At 47.5% G+C, this 15,226-nt stretch overlaps 2 protein-coding genes across 3 annotated transcripts; both read left to right on the forward strand.

The window, feature by feature from the left end:
• Positions 1-987: 987 nt before the first annotated feature.
• On the forward strand, positions 988-3,796 carry LOC101066389 (phospholipid hydroperoxide glutathione peroxidase-like). Its single transcript, XM_011616532.2, has 7 exons — positions 988-1,119; positions 1,923-2,017; positions 2,101-2,245; positions 2,565-2,716; positions 3,151-3,175; positions 3,247-3,306; positions 3,395-3,796. Exons 1-7 carry the CDS (start codon positions 1,051-1,053, stop codon positions 3,425-3,427), a joined length of 579 nt encoding a protein of 192 aa, XP_011614834.2. The 5' UTR covers positions 988-1,050; the 3' UTR covers positions 3,428-3,796.
• A 641-nt stretch (positions 3,797-4,437) lies between these two features.
• LOC101071396 (phosphatidylinositol 4-phosphate 5-kinase type-1 gamma-like) lies at positions 4,438-14,367 on the forward strand. 2 transcript variants are annotated; one of them, XM_011616538.2, is made up of 17 exons: positions 4,438-4,711; positions 6,916-6,944; positions 7,019-7,108; positions 7,193-7,323; positions 7,407-7,524; positions 8,125-8,277; positions 8,702-9,001; positions 9,096-9,304; positions 9,380-9,463; positions 9,683-9,731; positions 9,810-9,894; positions 10,842-11,018; positions 11,106-11,262; positions 11,331-11,393; positions 11,457-11,952; positions 13,099-13,179; positions 13,262-14,367. In XM_011616538.2, the coding sequence occupies exons 1-17, from the start codon at positions 4,642-4,644 to the stop codon at positions 13,262-13,264; spliced, it is 2,295 nt and encodes a 764-aa protein (XP_011614840.2). In that variant the 5' UTR covers positions 4,438-4,641; the 3' UTR covers positions 13,265-14,367. The 2 variants fall into 2 exon arrangements, with proteins under 2 accessions (XP_011614840.2, XP_029687446.1); XM_029831586.1 differs by having other exon boundaries at positions 13,102-13,179; positions 13,262-14,366.
• The last annotated feature ends 859 nt before the right edge of the window (positions 14,368-15,226 follow it).

A 15,226-nucleotide genomic window follows, 5' to 3' on the forward strand; every position in this document is an offset into this window, starting at 1 on the left:
GGAATACATCCAATTAAAGAAGAGAAATGCTGGTTCATGGAGATTAATTGTGCAGCGTGACGCACGACTGTCGTCAGTTTTCAAGCAACAGAACATGGAAACAAGCTGGTCTAAAGTTATTGCTGCAAAATGTCACAGATTCTGTGGTTTCTGATAAACCTTTGGGCCAAATTAAGTAAATAAGTTCTAGATTATGATTTAATATTCGATCAAACGTCCTACTGAACACTTAATTACACCCATATCCACGTTAACTTGTGCAATTAAGATAATTTAACGTTACTTAACCTTTACTACAGTGAGAGGGTGCCCTCTAACGCAAGAAGAGTAAAACTGCAGCCTTAGAAGGTCTGAGCGAAGACTTTTTTCATCTCATTTGGTATATGAATTTAAAAAACAAAACAAAACTATAACAGAATATTAGCGTTTGACTGATTAAATATGAAAATAACCAAACAGTGTCTGAAGGTTTTCGTTTTCCTTTAAAGCATCGTTAACTTCTTATGAAGTATGTGTGTATATTGAAAAACACGCACGCACACACGGAGAGAGAGAGAGAGAGAGGGAGAGAGAGAGAGAACTTGTATTCCAATGTTTCCATGGCAGCAGATCATTTGCCATCACACCACATGTTTAGGCAGGATCTTACTCTACATTTCCCAGGAGATCCCGTCACGTGATCCCAGGTGAACGAGTAAAAACATGGATCGGGCAGATGGGAAGGAAGAAAATGTGTCTCCTGTTCCCCCATCAAGCTGCTTTTCTTTAATCTGTTAAATCTGTTTAATCTGTTAAATACACTTATATTAAGGTATATATATACTAAATCTAAGTTACAAAATAGCATACATTGTACAGCAAAACGATATAGGGATAAGCATGCTAATTTTAACCTTAATTTAATTTACCCATAGCAATATTTCTGCAATATAAAGAGAAGAGCCAATTTCAATAACTACGAGTGGGCGTGGCGTTACATTAAGTGGGCGGGGTATGACACCAAGTGGGCGTGGTTAAAGTGACAAGCCGTCATCCAGTGGGTCCGTCGTCATGTGGGTCCGCAGAACGACGTTGTTGTTGGGTCTGGTCGGGAGCCGACTACCGCTGTCTAAAACTATGGTATGTAAGCGAGGCGTTACACCGTTTTTCTCCGATTTCTGACTTTGTCTGTTGCTCCTCATGTATTCATGTCCTCTACTCGCATGTTGAATAACTCGCAGGTCGTGTTTATTCTATTTTTGAACGGTGTGTAACAGACAAATTCGTCCGACGTCGATCCGCCAGTTAAAGCTAGCTCCGCGTAATAGTGGCAATATTAGTGGCCTCAGTGGCCACATAAATGATTCCTTTTTCTTTTGTGTATTGAGGAACGACGTTTTTGTCTGATGCGTTCCAGTTACAGTATTATCTTCAGGAAAATTTTTGTGCTGAATTTATGCTATTGATTCTTCTGTATGGCGCCCACAGACCGTTGTGATTTGGAGCAGACGCTGTATAAATAAAGTTAAATTCAATTGAAGGCATCGGTGCTGTTCGAAAAGTGTTTTCAAAGTTCCAATCTGGGTCAGTAGAAAACACATTCGTTCCAAGGGGAAAAATTTAAGAGGAGAAAGTTCTACAGGACGTCTACATTTGGTTATTGTTTGAAAGTTAAATAATCTCCAGTATCTGCACGCAATAATGGAGCACGAGCAGATGATTAATCAGGGTTTGATTGTGAGTGCAACGGGTTAAAGTTCACTGAGGGAGGAGAACAGAGGTGAACTTGTCTGGATTACATCATGCTTATCTGATTCATCTTCCTCCTGCTTGATTATAACTGTGCTTCACGGACAACTTCTCAGACTTTGCCCACAACGCAGCTGTATCTCTTCAGGCCGTTGCCAGCGTTCACTCACCTTCGGTTGTGTTTTTCATTCCAGTGTGCTCAGGCGGTGGACTGGCAGAGCGCCAAGTCCATATACGAGTTCTCTGCTTTTGATATAGATGGAAATGAGACGTCTCTCGAAAAATACAGGTGAACTTGCACGCGTCCCTTTGACACGTTAAGTCGTGGTTTGGCCAATTCATAAAAGCTTTCATCTGCTTTTCTTTTTCCAGAGGGAGGGTGTGCATCATCGTAAACGTAGCCTCTAAATGAGGAAAGACCAGGGTGAACTATACTCAGCTTGTGGAAATGCACGCCTCCTACGCTGAGAAAGGTTTATCCATCCTGGGCTTCCCGTGCAACCAGTTTGGTGGACAGGCAAGTTCCGACAACTAATTACAGTTAAATTAAGAACATGTAGAGATCTGTACCTGTTTCCAGAAATGATATTTGAACCACTTGCAAGAAATCTAAAACATTTTGTTTAATACTGGCAGTTAAAACCCTCTTTGTGAGTATTTATGCTGTGATGGACATTTTGTTGAATCACCAGTTTTAACATTAAAACAGGGAAATGAAACCCAGCTAATGTGACACTTTCCTTTTTGAAGAACTAAAGGGTGTTGACGGATATTTTCCTACTCTATTAATGAGCATTCACAGTTTCACACAAGCTGCATTGTTTTCTTTGACGCAGGAGCCGGGGACCAACGCAGAGATTAAAGAGTTTGCAAACGGGTTCAACGCTAAATATGACCTCTTTGCTAAAATTGACGTGAATGGAGACAAGGCGCACCCTCTGTGGAAGTGGATGAAGGCACAGCCCAAAGGCAAAGGAACCCTGGGAAAGTGAGTTATTCATAACCTAAAACAAAAACCAGATCTTGTCTTTGTGTGAGCAAAGCAGCTCAGCCAGGTTCGTGCTGGAGGTTTTCATGCTATCATTTGACATTAGTTTGAACCCTGACCTTTGAGGACATGACCAGCATGATGTCATGCAGTTTAAAACACAACTAATTTTACTTTAAAGGATCTAACAGGTTTCAGTGTGAAGGTTGGAATTTCTATTCAAATGACCTACCTCAGCTATCACTTCTATAACTTTACATGCATTAAAATAAGGGCAGCGGTAGCCACATCTAAAACACAACCCGTCTACATGTTATGTCGCGTTGCGCTGCTCCATTCTCCACCCAATTTTTCAGCGCTATCTCATATTTTCATTCTAGAGAGAATATTATGTCATGTTTAAAACATATATTGTCTTTTAACTGTCTTCACAGTAACATCAAATGGAATTTCACAAAGGTAAAGTAGTTTTTCCCCTTTATTGACTTTAGAAACGTGCACATTGAGTTAATACATGTCTTCCTCTGCAGTTTCTGATTAACAGAGAGGGAGAAGTGGTGAAGCGATATGCTCCTCTAGATGATCCCGCTGTGAGTGGCGTTAGCTTGTGCTTCTGAGCACTAATTCTGAGCTTTGTGAGCTTTTACAGTCAGTAACAGTTTTGCTTTGTCATCACAGGTAGTGGAGAAGGATCTCCCAACTTACCTGTAACTTCACCATCTTTGGCTACTGAACTCTCTCCTGGAATTATCGGTCTCTGTGTGGGCGTGTGTGTGGACCTGTGACGGCCCGTCTGCAAACTCAACAATGGGGAGGACGGGCCCGATGATGCTTGGCGTGCAACTCACCACCATAAGTCTCACTCTGAGTCGATAAAACCATCCGAGAGGACGTTCATTAGCTAATGCTGATAGTAACACTCTTCACTCCACTTCTACAGCCATTCCGCCTCTAAATACTAAGCAACACGTTTTTCCTTCATGGTGTTTAAAAAAAAAAAACAATACTCAAACTTTTATTTGTACTTGATGTCTATAAAATCATGGACTAACTCCTGAGAAATAAAAATTTGACAAAGGATTAACTTGTAATGACTATGGGTTTTTTTTTTTTTTTTTTTTACCTCTTTAGTGTTGACACCAAGAGAACTGAGTAATAAAGTAACAACGGGGAAAAAGTGTGTACCTTTGAGAAGTGTTCTGAAGTTAATGTATGTAAATGATCGTAATTAAAGGTAAAAAGGAACACATTCCCTGTTAGGCGCGTTAACACGGTAGCTAGAAAACCCAAATATCCAACTTCAACCTGCAGCGACGCTGCGGTGTCACCTCATAAACAGCCCGTCCCTGACAGGCGCCAAGAACTTGGTTCCGCTTCTACTTAAATCATTAAAAATGATAAAAAATTGAATTTAAATAAATTGAAATTAATGTTTTCATCTGATAAAATGTATAACTGCTTATAACTTAAGAAAATATTTGTCTCAGCAAAATTAGTATTATTTAATCGACCTGTATTTTATTTATTTTTATTTACATTTAAACGACTTTTTTTCAGTAAATGTTTTATTTGCTTATGAGCCGTGTGCGTAATAATTTGGGTTTATTGTTTACTCTTCTATAGATGGGTACGGGGGCAAACGTTTTTACCTCTAAGTGTAATAACAAGTCTTTATTTGCTCAATTATAATGATGCGTGTGGTGAGGGGGGGTCGTATCGGCTGATGACGCGCATCCATGGCAGCGACGACCAGCATCGCCGCTCGATCGTGCCGCCGCCTCCGTCGACGCGCGGCGACGACCATGCGTGCGTGTGCAGGCCCCTCCGACGCATCGGGAGCGTTAAGCCGCGTCGAGGGCGAGATGACAGCATTTCAAATCAGATCAGCTCTCATCCGGGCCGACTGAGGATTCCACCATCACGAGATGGACGCGGAGAGCGCGGAGTCCGGGGAGGACGGGAGGACGAGTCTGCAGATGGACCTGGAGGACCCAGGTTCGTATATCCTTCGCGGTTAGACCTTAAAAGAAATACCAGTACCGGTAAATCAGCTGCAGCAGGTGCGTGACCAGCATCTCGCCATCCCGCCGATGCTGGTGGCCGCTGACAGCTGATGGTGTCGTGGGCTCCTGCAGGGTCCACAAACACCAAGCGCATGGGAATGAGTCCTAGTGGTGTTGCAGAGCTGCTCAGAAGCTTCAGCTCTCAACTCTAGAACAAACACACTTGCAGGCGGACTGCAGCCATCATGGAGCACTGATGGTGACAGAATACCAAACATAAATCACTAAATGTGCTGGTAATAGCCTGGAAACGGGATAAATACCCTAAAACAAAGGCAAAAGTAAAACAGATTTTTAAAAAATCTATTAATTTATAATGTTTCCTATATTGGAATATTGTGACAGAATAGTAGACCGCAGCTTTTTAATGACAATGCTGCAGGGAAATCCATTAGTTTGACATTAGCATCTGCGGGGGATCTTTCCCACAGCAAAATATGGCAGACCAGCGTGAGATGCTGTTCAGTTTCAACGTGGCGTCACGTTCTGTTGCCGTGACACATTTACATCGCAGGAATCAAAGCCAGGATTTGGGGTATTGATGCAGAACTGGGTTGCAGTCATGGAAATGGTCTCGTGTGTCATGTGACTGCTCTGCGCGGTCCAATGCGTGTTTTCATAAATTCTCACCATCTCTTCCTCTTGGTGGGTAAATCTGGAGAGTGCTTTATGTAATCTGATATGCAATTCTAGGTACACACTGATCCCCGGCAGCTGTGTGTGTTACAGGAAAAATGTATGTGACGGTTTTTGGAGCATATATAAAAGGGCAGAAAACCGAAGTTCTCTTTAGAATAATATGCACACACAGTCATGTACACACATAATATGTGTGTTTGTGAGCATATGATTATTAAATCCACCAGATTATACTTCTGAGAAGGTCTTGAGACCTTCTCTGCTGTAATAATCTACACCAGCATTTAGTGTCACATTAATGTCACAACAACAGGCCAGCATTTTCTTTGGGGGGGTGGGGGGGGGCGGGGGGGTGGAGATAACTGTAATCCTCTTTGCTACGACAAAGACGCATGGAGATTCGAGGCCTCCAAAAACGGAGAAAGTGCACGTTAGAATACAAGCGGACGCGTTGTGAATATACGTTTGCTCATTTTCTCTAGCATTCTTCTGGGAGTATTTGTTTCATGTCCACCGGGGTTTCACCACTGACTTCGTCCTCTGTGGCACTTTATTCTGGATTGACCCTAATCCCCAGAGAGAGAGAGAGAGCATGTGTGTGTGTGTGTGTGTGTGTGTGTGTGTGTGCATACTCATTGTTTTCCCAGACAGGCTTTGACGCAGCCCTAATCTGATTGTTACAGGTGTTCCTGTTACTGTATCTAAACAAAGGCCATCAATAAAACGTTGTGATCTTAATGAATGATCCATTTGTTGGCACGATTAGTCCGATTGCATGTGTGAACCTTAAGGCCAAGTCATAGATCACCAGATTTCGCTCAGAGTTTTATTTTTTTGGCATTTGTAGTTGTTACACCTGTTTTGCTACAGATTTGAGCGTTAGCCGCATTAGCATTTAGCAGCAGTGTGTTCTCACTGATGTGTTGGTTTGAGCGTTGAAGACCGTGCTCGGATGTGCTCGGCTCATCGTGTGCAGTAGTAAACGAGCCGTCAGCCTCGCACGACCTGGAATATAAACCGCCTCCTCTCCTCCTCGCTTCTTACTGGTTTAGGCCCACACAGAGTAGTCCAACCTTGATGTCACTGTGGGAAAGATTCCTTCCTAATCCTGCAGTGTGATTGGTTGGCGCCGCGGCAGCAGTCAGATTAGGACGGAAGTCAATCCAATGGTTCTTTACATCCTGGGTACAGCACTGGCTGGTCCTAGGAATAGGCAAGGCAGTGTGCTCTTCAGGGTCTGACTACTGAATGTCAGGGCTTCTGGATTAGCAGGCGGCTCCTCCAGGTTCCAAACTCGTCCACCGGTGAGTCAGTCGCAACTTTATTTAACATTTGTGAGGTTCCGTGTCGTCAAAGTTCCACTTTTCTTCAAGAAGGTTAGTCAATCCGACACACAGAAATGGGTTTAGAGGTACAGTTTTTTAGATAAAGAGCTAAACTCGTGCAGCGCCCCCATGTTCTGCTCACCGGATCAGTTCTCATCTCCCCTCTCTCCAGATCCAGCCAAGAAGACTCAGCTAGCAGAGGTGAGACGCTTCACATTGGACGTCTTCAGTCCACATCGGTGCGCAGCCAACTCAGACTCTCTGTCTCTCATCAGATGCCGTCTCCGCTAGGAGCGGGTCCGACCCACGAGAAGAAGATTGGCCACAGGAGGGTAGATGCCTCTGGGGAGACGACCTACAAGAAGGCACGCGTGTTTCTGGCTCTTTCTGTCCGTCTGTCTGTCTGGTCATCGCCTTTGACGTCTCCCTGCCCTGCTCTCTGCCCCCAGACCGCCTCCTCTGCTCTGCAGGGGGCCATCCAGCTGGGCATCGGCTACACCGTCGGCAACCTGAGCTCCAAACCCGAGAGGGACGTGCTGATGCAGGACTTCTACGTGGTGGAGAGCATCTTCTTCCCCAGGCGCGTTTGCACCATCCGCCGCTCCTCCGATATTTCCTCCCCCCCTTTCTAATCTCTCCTCCGTTCTCCCTTCCTCCAAACAGCGAAGGCAGTAACCTGACGCCCGCCCACCACTTTTCAGACTTCAGGTTCAAAACCTACGCCCCCGTGGCCTTCCGCTACTTCCGCGAGCTGTTCGGGATCCGGCCGGACGACTACCTGGTGAGGTCACCCTCCCCCGGTGCCGCTCGCATTGGTGCCTTTAGATGCATTTACAGTTATTTGCTTAAAAGTGTTAACTGTTGCTTCCTCACTCCACACGGGCACGCACGCGCGCACGCTCACACACCCACATGGATGCACACACACTCTGTTTAAGGTCCTTCCTGTGTCAGGGGGAGATTAGAGGCTAAAGCTTTCCTTCTTAAACTGCACCTACTGTAATGGCAGCCCGTCAGGCTGTTGCTCGTGTTTGTGCACATGGTTCACATGGTGTTTGCGGGGGGGGGGGGGGGGGGGGGGGGGGCTGGGTTAGCACTGTAAGTGCACTGTGCTGGCTAAAGCTTGGTCTTCTCTGCCAGATTATGTCAAAATGAGCCGCTCTTGCCCTCAGAATCAGTTTAACTTGGAGTGTTTTTGTGGTTTCGGTTTCCTCACCCTCTGGATGAGCCCCCCCCCCCCCCCTTCTGTAGAAAGGGGGGCCCACTTCTCCACTTTAACTTGGTTTGGCCCACAGTTATCAGCATTTGTACCTGAAAGCATTCCCTTCAGTACGGCGCCTTTGGACTCATCTCTGGTCTTTATCCCTCCTTCTCTTGTCAGTATTCACTCTGTAACGAGTCCCTCATCGAGCTGACAAACCCGGGAGCCAGCGGCTCCATTTTCTACGTGACGCGCGACGATGAGTTCATCATCAAGACCGTCCAGCACAAAGAGGCCGAGTTCTTACAGAAGCTTCTTCCTGGATACTACATGGTGAGTCAACCTGGGGATTCCACCCACAAACTGAACCCCTTTCTTTGGTTTGAATCCGAGCAGAAGTTAGCTCGCTGGCTAACCCGCCGCGTGCTGGCTAACCCGCCGTGTGCTGGCCATGTGTTCTTGTTATGGTGGCAGTGGTCAGAGATTTGGAGCCCTCTTTATCCCCCTTATCCTTCCCTGTTGGGGTTGCCAGCGCCAGCAGTTACGTCACCAAGTGACTTTGTAATTGAGCCAAGCGACCCGGCTGTACTTGACCCGGGTCCGGGTTAAGTACTCCTTAAGTGGTTCAGCGGGCGTGCACATGATGGGTGGAGGGCTGTGGGTGGGTCACGCTCTCTGGCAGGTGCAGGCGCTAAAACAAACACGGCCGAGCTACAGGACGGACCGAAGTCATGGGACGCGCTGGTTGTGCTTCCAGAACCTGAACCAGAATCCCCGGACTTTGCTGCCCAAGTTCTTCGGCCTCTACTGCGTCCAGTGCGGGGGCAAAAACATCAGGGTTGTGGTGATGAACAACATCCTGCCGCGCTCAGTGCGCATGCACCTCAAGTTCGACCTGAAGGGCTCCACGTACAAGAGACGAGCTTCCAAGAAGGAGCGGGAGAAATCCAAGCCCACCTTCAAAGACCTGGACTTCCTGAGTGACGTTCCCGAAGGCCTCACTCTGGACCAGGACACGTACAGCGCTCTGATCAAAACCCTGCAGAGGGACTGCCTGGTGAGGGACATGGAGGACATTATTGTCCTCGCTTGACCATTAACCTCGTGCATTGCGTATCAACGGTTTATCTGGATCATATTTATGGTTTCAGGTTCTTGAAAGCTTTAAAATCATGGACTACAGTTTACTGCTGGGGGTCCACAACAAGACCCAGGCGGAGCGGGAGCACCAGCCGGCGGGCTCGCCGGCGGGGGGCGGCGAGGAGAAGAGGCGCGCCCCTCAGAGATCCCTGTACTCCACGGTGATGGAGTCAATACAGGGCAGCTCCACCTGCAGGGACACGCTGGACCACGATGACACGTGAGTGGCCGGGTTTAGTTTGCCGCTGTGGTGGGGGTCCGCCAGTAATGCAGAGGTCCTCTTCTCTGTCTGCAGGATGGGGGGAATCCCAGCTGTGGGGGGGAAAGGGGAGAACCTCCTGCTCTTCATTGGCATCATTGACATCCTGCAGTCCTACAGGTCAGAAACGGAGCGCCGACCGCTGGAGTCGGTCCTCGTGAACTGGATTTGACGACGTCAGCTAGAAAACACGTGAAAATGTCACCTGATTAGACACAAAGTATTTATATCCTGTTAATCTTTAAGTGTCGCTCGTCCAACACTGATGGTGCGTTCAGGGTCTCTCTTTAGATATGTTGATATAACAGGTTCAAATAAATCGCTCGTCTTGTTGGACAGGCTCATCAAGAAGATGGAGCACACGTGGAAGTCCCTGATCCACGACGGGGTGAGCCTCTTCCTCTTTTCCTGTGTCCGTCTCAGCAGCCAGTGATGTAAACCTAAACCCCCCCTCCGACCCCCACAGGACACTGTGTCAGTCCATAGACCCGGTTTCTACGCTGAGAGATTCCTGAAGTTCAGCAGCACTGTCGTCTTCAGGAGGAGCTGCTGTGAGTCTGAACGCTTGGTCCTGTTGTTCTTGTTATTCCTGTTGTTCCTGTTGCTCCTGTTGCTCCTCTTGTTCCTGTTGCTCCTCTTGTTCCTGTTGCTCCTGTTGCTCCTGTTGTTCCTGTTGCTCCTGTTGTTCCTGTTGCTCCTGTTGCTCCTGTTGTTCCTGTTGCTCCTCTTGTTCCTGTTGCTCCTGTTGCTCCTGTTGTTCCTGTTGCTCCTCTTGTTCCTGTTGCTCCTGTTGCTCCTGTTGTTCCTGTTGCTCCTGTTGTTCCTGTTGCTCCTGTTGCTCCTGTTTTTCCTGTTGCTCCTGTTGTTCCTGTTGCTCCTGTTGTTCCTGTTGTTCCTGTCGTTCCTGTCGCTCCTGTTGTTCCTGTTGCTCCTCTTGTTCCTGTTGCTCCTGCTGTTCCTGTTGTTCCTGTTACTCCTGTTGTTCCTGTTGCTCCTGTTGTTCCTGTTGCTCCCGTTGTTCCTGTTGCTCCTTTTGCTCCTGTTGTTCTTGTTATTCCTGTTGCTCCTGTTGCTCCTGTTGTTCCTGTTGCTCCAGTTGTTCCTGTTGCTCCTTTTGCTCCTGTTGTTCTTGTTATTCCTGTTGTTCCTGTTGCTCCTGTTGCTCCTGTTGTTCCTGTTGCTCATGTTGTTCCTGTTGCTCCTGCTGTTCCTGTTGTTCCTGTTGCTCCTGTTGCTCCTGTTGTTCCTGTTGCTCCTGTTGCTCCTGTTGTTCCTGTTGTTCCTGTTGTTCCTGTTGCTCCTGTTGCTCCTGATGCTCCTGTTGTTCCTCTTGCTCCTGTTGCTCCTGATGCTCCTGTTGTTCCTCTTGTTCCTGTTGTTCCTCTTGTTCCTGTTGCTCCTGATGCTCCTCTTGCTCCTGTTCTTCCTGTTCTTCCTGTTGTTCCCATTGTTCCTGTTGTGTTGGGACACATTTGGAGTCAGCTCTCTGCCTTCACAGCACTCCGTTCGTCTCCCTCCAAGAGAGGTCGGGGGACTCTGTCCAAGTCCGGCGGCGGGGCGGGTTCCACTGGGCAGCGCCCCTCCCTTACGGACGACAGACAGGAAAACCAGGACAACCAGGACAACCTGGAGAGCCTGCGAGGGGTCCATGCCTTCCTGATGATGGAGGACAATGGTAGCCCACAAGTTTTTCTTGTCTAAAGCATCCATTTTAATCCCTTAAATATGTTTCATTCTGATTTTTGGGGTTGGCGTGTATCAGGGAAAGAGCCGCCGTGCACTAATTCCTCCTTTGAGGACGCGACGACAGCGTCTATCACGACCACGCTGTCCTCCAACAACTCCAGAACCACCACCCCCTTCGACACCCCGGAGCACCCGCGCTACCGCAGGCAGACGCACTCGCCGTGCATATCCAGGTGAGCACCGTACTAGCGCTGACGTCCTGCTAAGGCAGCGATGCTGACTCACCCCTGCGCCTGTTCAGGTCACGGAGGATGGAGGTGTACGAGGAAAAGCAGGACACCATCACGGTGGAGGTGGAGCTGAGGTACAGCGGTCGCCTGGTGTAACAACACCCCGGCAGTGTGTAACGGTGCCTTTGTTGTTCCAGTAAAATCCCCAAGTCGACAGAGCTGACTCAGCTGACCGACACGTCTCCGGGACACCTGTCGCCCGATCCTCCGCCCGACGCCGTCACACCCGCCGTCGCCCCCTCCAGCGCTCCGTCGCCCTCCACCGCGCTTCCTCCCTCCTCCACCCCTCCGTCCGCCGCCCAGCCATCCTCCGCGCTCGCTTCGCCCATTCGTCCATCCGCCAACCCGCTCTCCTCCTCCCCCCCGGCCTCCTCCACCCTCCCCCCTCCCGCCTCGGCCGGGCGGTCTGCGGCGCTCCCCGCGGCCTCCTCCACCCTCCCTCCCGCCTCGGCCTTCACTCCCATCTGCCCGGCCTCCTCCCGCCCGCCCTCTTGTCACCTCTCCTCCACACCCCTCTCCGCCTCCTCCCCCCCGAGCCCCCAGGTGCCCCCGCGCGCGGCGTCCAGTCAGCTGTCGGCGTGCAGCAGCCAAAACTCCCTGGATGGAGAAGCGCTCGTCTCTGACATTTACTTTGTGAGTTCCGGTGTCATCATGGTGTTGTTTTGTTCCCTCGCCTGCGGGGGAGTGTGTGGGGGGGGGGGGTTTCTCATGTCTCTGCGGTTTGCTATGGGTTGCAGCTAATCGTGCTTTAGAAACACTGGGAACACTGGGAACACTGGGCTCGTGTTTCCTGTCTTCATATCTGTCAATCATGTGTCCTGCCAGTGTTGTCTCCAGTCTCCATTCTCAGTTTCCTTATTTTGTCAATACTATCATCTTCTTTCCATTTATTTCTCATTTGTGAGTTGATTTATGTGTGTGTGTGTGTGTGTGTCCATTCATCAGTATGCAGACGGCAGATATTGGGTGTACTCTCCTGTTCTCGGCCGGCGTAAGCTAAACTCGAGCTCCAGCTACAGCGTAAGTTGTCACAGACGTAGCTGGACTCATTGGTTCCCTGGTCCATCACTGCAGGAACAGATGCACGAGGATCTTTAATAGAAATCAGACCATGCTGGTTTTTAAAAACCGATATATATATATATATATATATTTTAGTGTTAAATTCTCACCTTTGCATCTTCTGAAGGCCCATCTTGTGCATTTAAAGCATCCACCGTCATTTTAGTAGTGAATGTTAAAATAAATCTTTTTTTTTCCTCCCTGCATTTTTTTCTCTTTCAATCTTGAAGATATTTTACTTCTCATCCAAACAGGCTTTCAAGGTTCTGACCTTTCATCTGCTGGTCTTGAACTGACAAAGCCTTTTTGATGAAACCTGGAATGTGGGTTTGGATTGGTTCTGTGCTTTAAGCGACCCCAGAGCCAGACTCTTAGAGACTGGAAGCCACAGAAAAGAGGGTTGCTGTATAACGTTTAATGAGGAAATCTGCAGAGCAATTACAGCTTTTTATACCAAAACTGTTTCAAAATCATCTTTCACCTGTAATAGAAACTTTTATGATATAATGGATTTATTTTTAATGTAAATTCTGCAGTATGGCGAAGCAGTTCATGTTCTGTCAGCAAAAACCGAAAGCAACTTTTCCTAAAACTGTAAAAGCATTCATTTGCAAAATAAATTGAGTTTAGTTGCTAGAATAACTCTGGAATAGTCCGTTTCTGATCTTTCTCCTGTTTGCGCTCTCTGCCGCCCCCTGCTGGCTGATGCATTGCCAGCAGAACCAGGAGGATCAGAGCTGGGTGTACTCCTCCCTGCAGGGCGACTCCAGAAGAGGCTCGGACGGCGACAGTGAGACAGTGAGTGTCCAGTAACTTCCTTTGTCCCTTTAACCTGATTTCCCTTCCATCCACTCATCCCACCGCTTTTCTGCTCTTTCAGTAACCGGCAGCAGTGACAGCTGCAGCTTCTCTCACCGCAGGCAAAGTTGGAACAACCCAAACAGCCATGCAACTGCAAGTGCACGACGGTCCCCACAATGCAAGGCGTGAAGCAGCAACCGAGTGGGTGTGGGTGTGTGTGTGTGTGTGTGGGGGGGGGCTGTCCAGCAGGTATTTCTGCAGTCCTGCCGAGTCTCTGAATCATGCAGCATCGCGACAGCTCCGTCTATGCAAGACGTGGACCAGTGCTACTACTGTTGCTTCACGGCTATTTAATAGTGTCATTTGTACCATATTCAATTTTCAAGCACTTTATATCGTGTACGTGTCGCTGCAGATCTATGTAGTTCTTCCTATTTTGTCGTTACTCGTCAACATTTAGCATTTTCTAAACATTAAAAGAACAAATCACCTGTATTGTATGGTGTGTTTATGTACAAACGCTATTGTTTTCTCTGGGGGTCCGAGTAGGAATTCTTAAAACGTGTTCCAAATGCCTTATTGTCTGACTGATATTGATTCTAAAAGATAGATTTCAGTCAAAAGAGAACATGTTGTTAAAAAAAAGAGTATTTCATTGTGACCAAACAAGACTTTTAAGTGTACATTTCCTTTGGATTGATTCAGAACCAAGAGGCAGCAAACAGAGAACAGAGCTATTATTGTTGTGACTCGAGTGCATATGATCAAACGCATGCATGTAAATGATTTTGTGCCCCTGTGTCCGTGTCTGCGCACGTCTTTGCATGCCATTTGGGAGACAGAGATGTCCGTTTGTCACATATTCAAAGTACGGTCTGAACCAGCTAAAGCATGTCGGCTGTGTGCACGTGGGTACAGAAGCTGCCCCTAAACACCCTCCCATCCAAACCAGTGGATTAATCATGAATTAGTGCCCAAAGTCTGATGTTTGTCACCAGCATTTTTCCTCTCCTGGACGTGATGGAACCTGGCAGTACTGCTGTAACTTAGTGGTGCGTTATTACTGAAGCTACTCTGCCTGGTATCCAACTGTTTAAGATCACTGTGTAAACACAATAAAAATAAAGATTATATGTTTTAAAAAAAGTGGGTTAAATGTTGTCAAAACCTTAACTTTCGAATATAAGCTGCACGAGTGTCAGTTGTCCACTAGATGGCAGCACAACGTCTGGAATATTTAGTTAAGATACAACATGCAAACACAGCATCAAAGCAGATAAATTACTGAAGGTTTTTCTCTGTTTTTTAAAAATCGAATGAATTCTTATGCATGCATCACTCAGATGATGAAATGGAATCTTAATGGCTTTGTTGTTTAGTCGACAAGACATTTCATTAAAAAGTAGTGGATTTATTATGACGAAATGACTAATATGACTTCAAGTAAGATCTCAGCACAGACAAACCCAAGAATGAAAGGAAAACAGATGGAGAGGCCTTGTGTGTGTCCACTATATTCATTTATGTGTATTAGCCAGCCGAGAGCAGCACTCAAGCTGACGAGTCAGCCATGTCGGGCCTGTGATTGAAAGCGTGATGGACGGGGATCAGAAAATGTGGCCTCGATTGTCCTGGAATGGAATTGTCCCTCTCCATCCTGATCTGCCCTCACATCCCCCCTCTCTGCACACAAGGTTGCAGACGCCTGCCATCACACGGAGTTCGTTCCAAAATTACATTTAACTAACAGACAGGAGACAGGAATCCTGACAGAAAGTGCAGCGCTTCCACTCTTGGTTTACTTCTGGGAAGTGAAGGTATCAGGTGGCCTCCTGCATCCTGTCTCCTCGGTTCTGGGAAACCTCCTGTGATGCTGCTCTGATTTCCTCTCACATGTAAACCGTTTGAGGGACCGAGGAGCAAAAATAATAAAGCCGAAGTGTTTGTCTGCGGGGTGAGAAGGGGTCGTTGCTTTCATCTGCAGGCGCCGTGTGTGATGCGCTCGTGTGGACGCCATCGGATCAAAGCAAGCTCTGTGTTTCCA

This window comes from Takifugu rubripes, chromosome 22 (assembly GCF_901000725.2).
Source record: "Takifugu rubripes chromosome 22, fTakRub1.2, whole genome shotgun sequence".
Taxonomy (NCBI): domain Eukaryota; kingdom Metazoa; phylum Chordata; class Actinopteri; order Tetraodontiformes; family Tetraodontidae; genus Takifugu; species Takifugu rubripes.

What these genes read in the sequence shown, in the direction of transcription:
- LOC101071396 (XM_011616538.2), top strand. Translation starts at nt 4,642, where the DNA reads ATGGACGCGGAGAGCGCGGAGTCCGGGGAGGACGGGAGGACGAGTCTG. An exon ending in GATGGACCTGGAGGACCCAG is followed by an intron (nt 4,712 to 6,915) that starts GTTCGTATATCC and finishes CCCTCTCTCCAG; the next exon opens with ATCCAGCCAAGAAGACTCAG. An exon ending in AGAAGACTCAGCTAGCAGAG is followed by an intron (nt 6,945 to 7,018) that starts GTGAGACGCTTC and finishes GTCTCTCATCAG; the next exon opens with ATGCCGTCTCCGCTAGGAGC.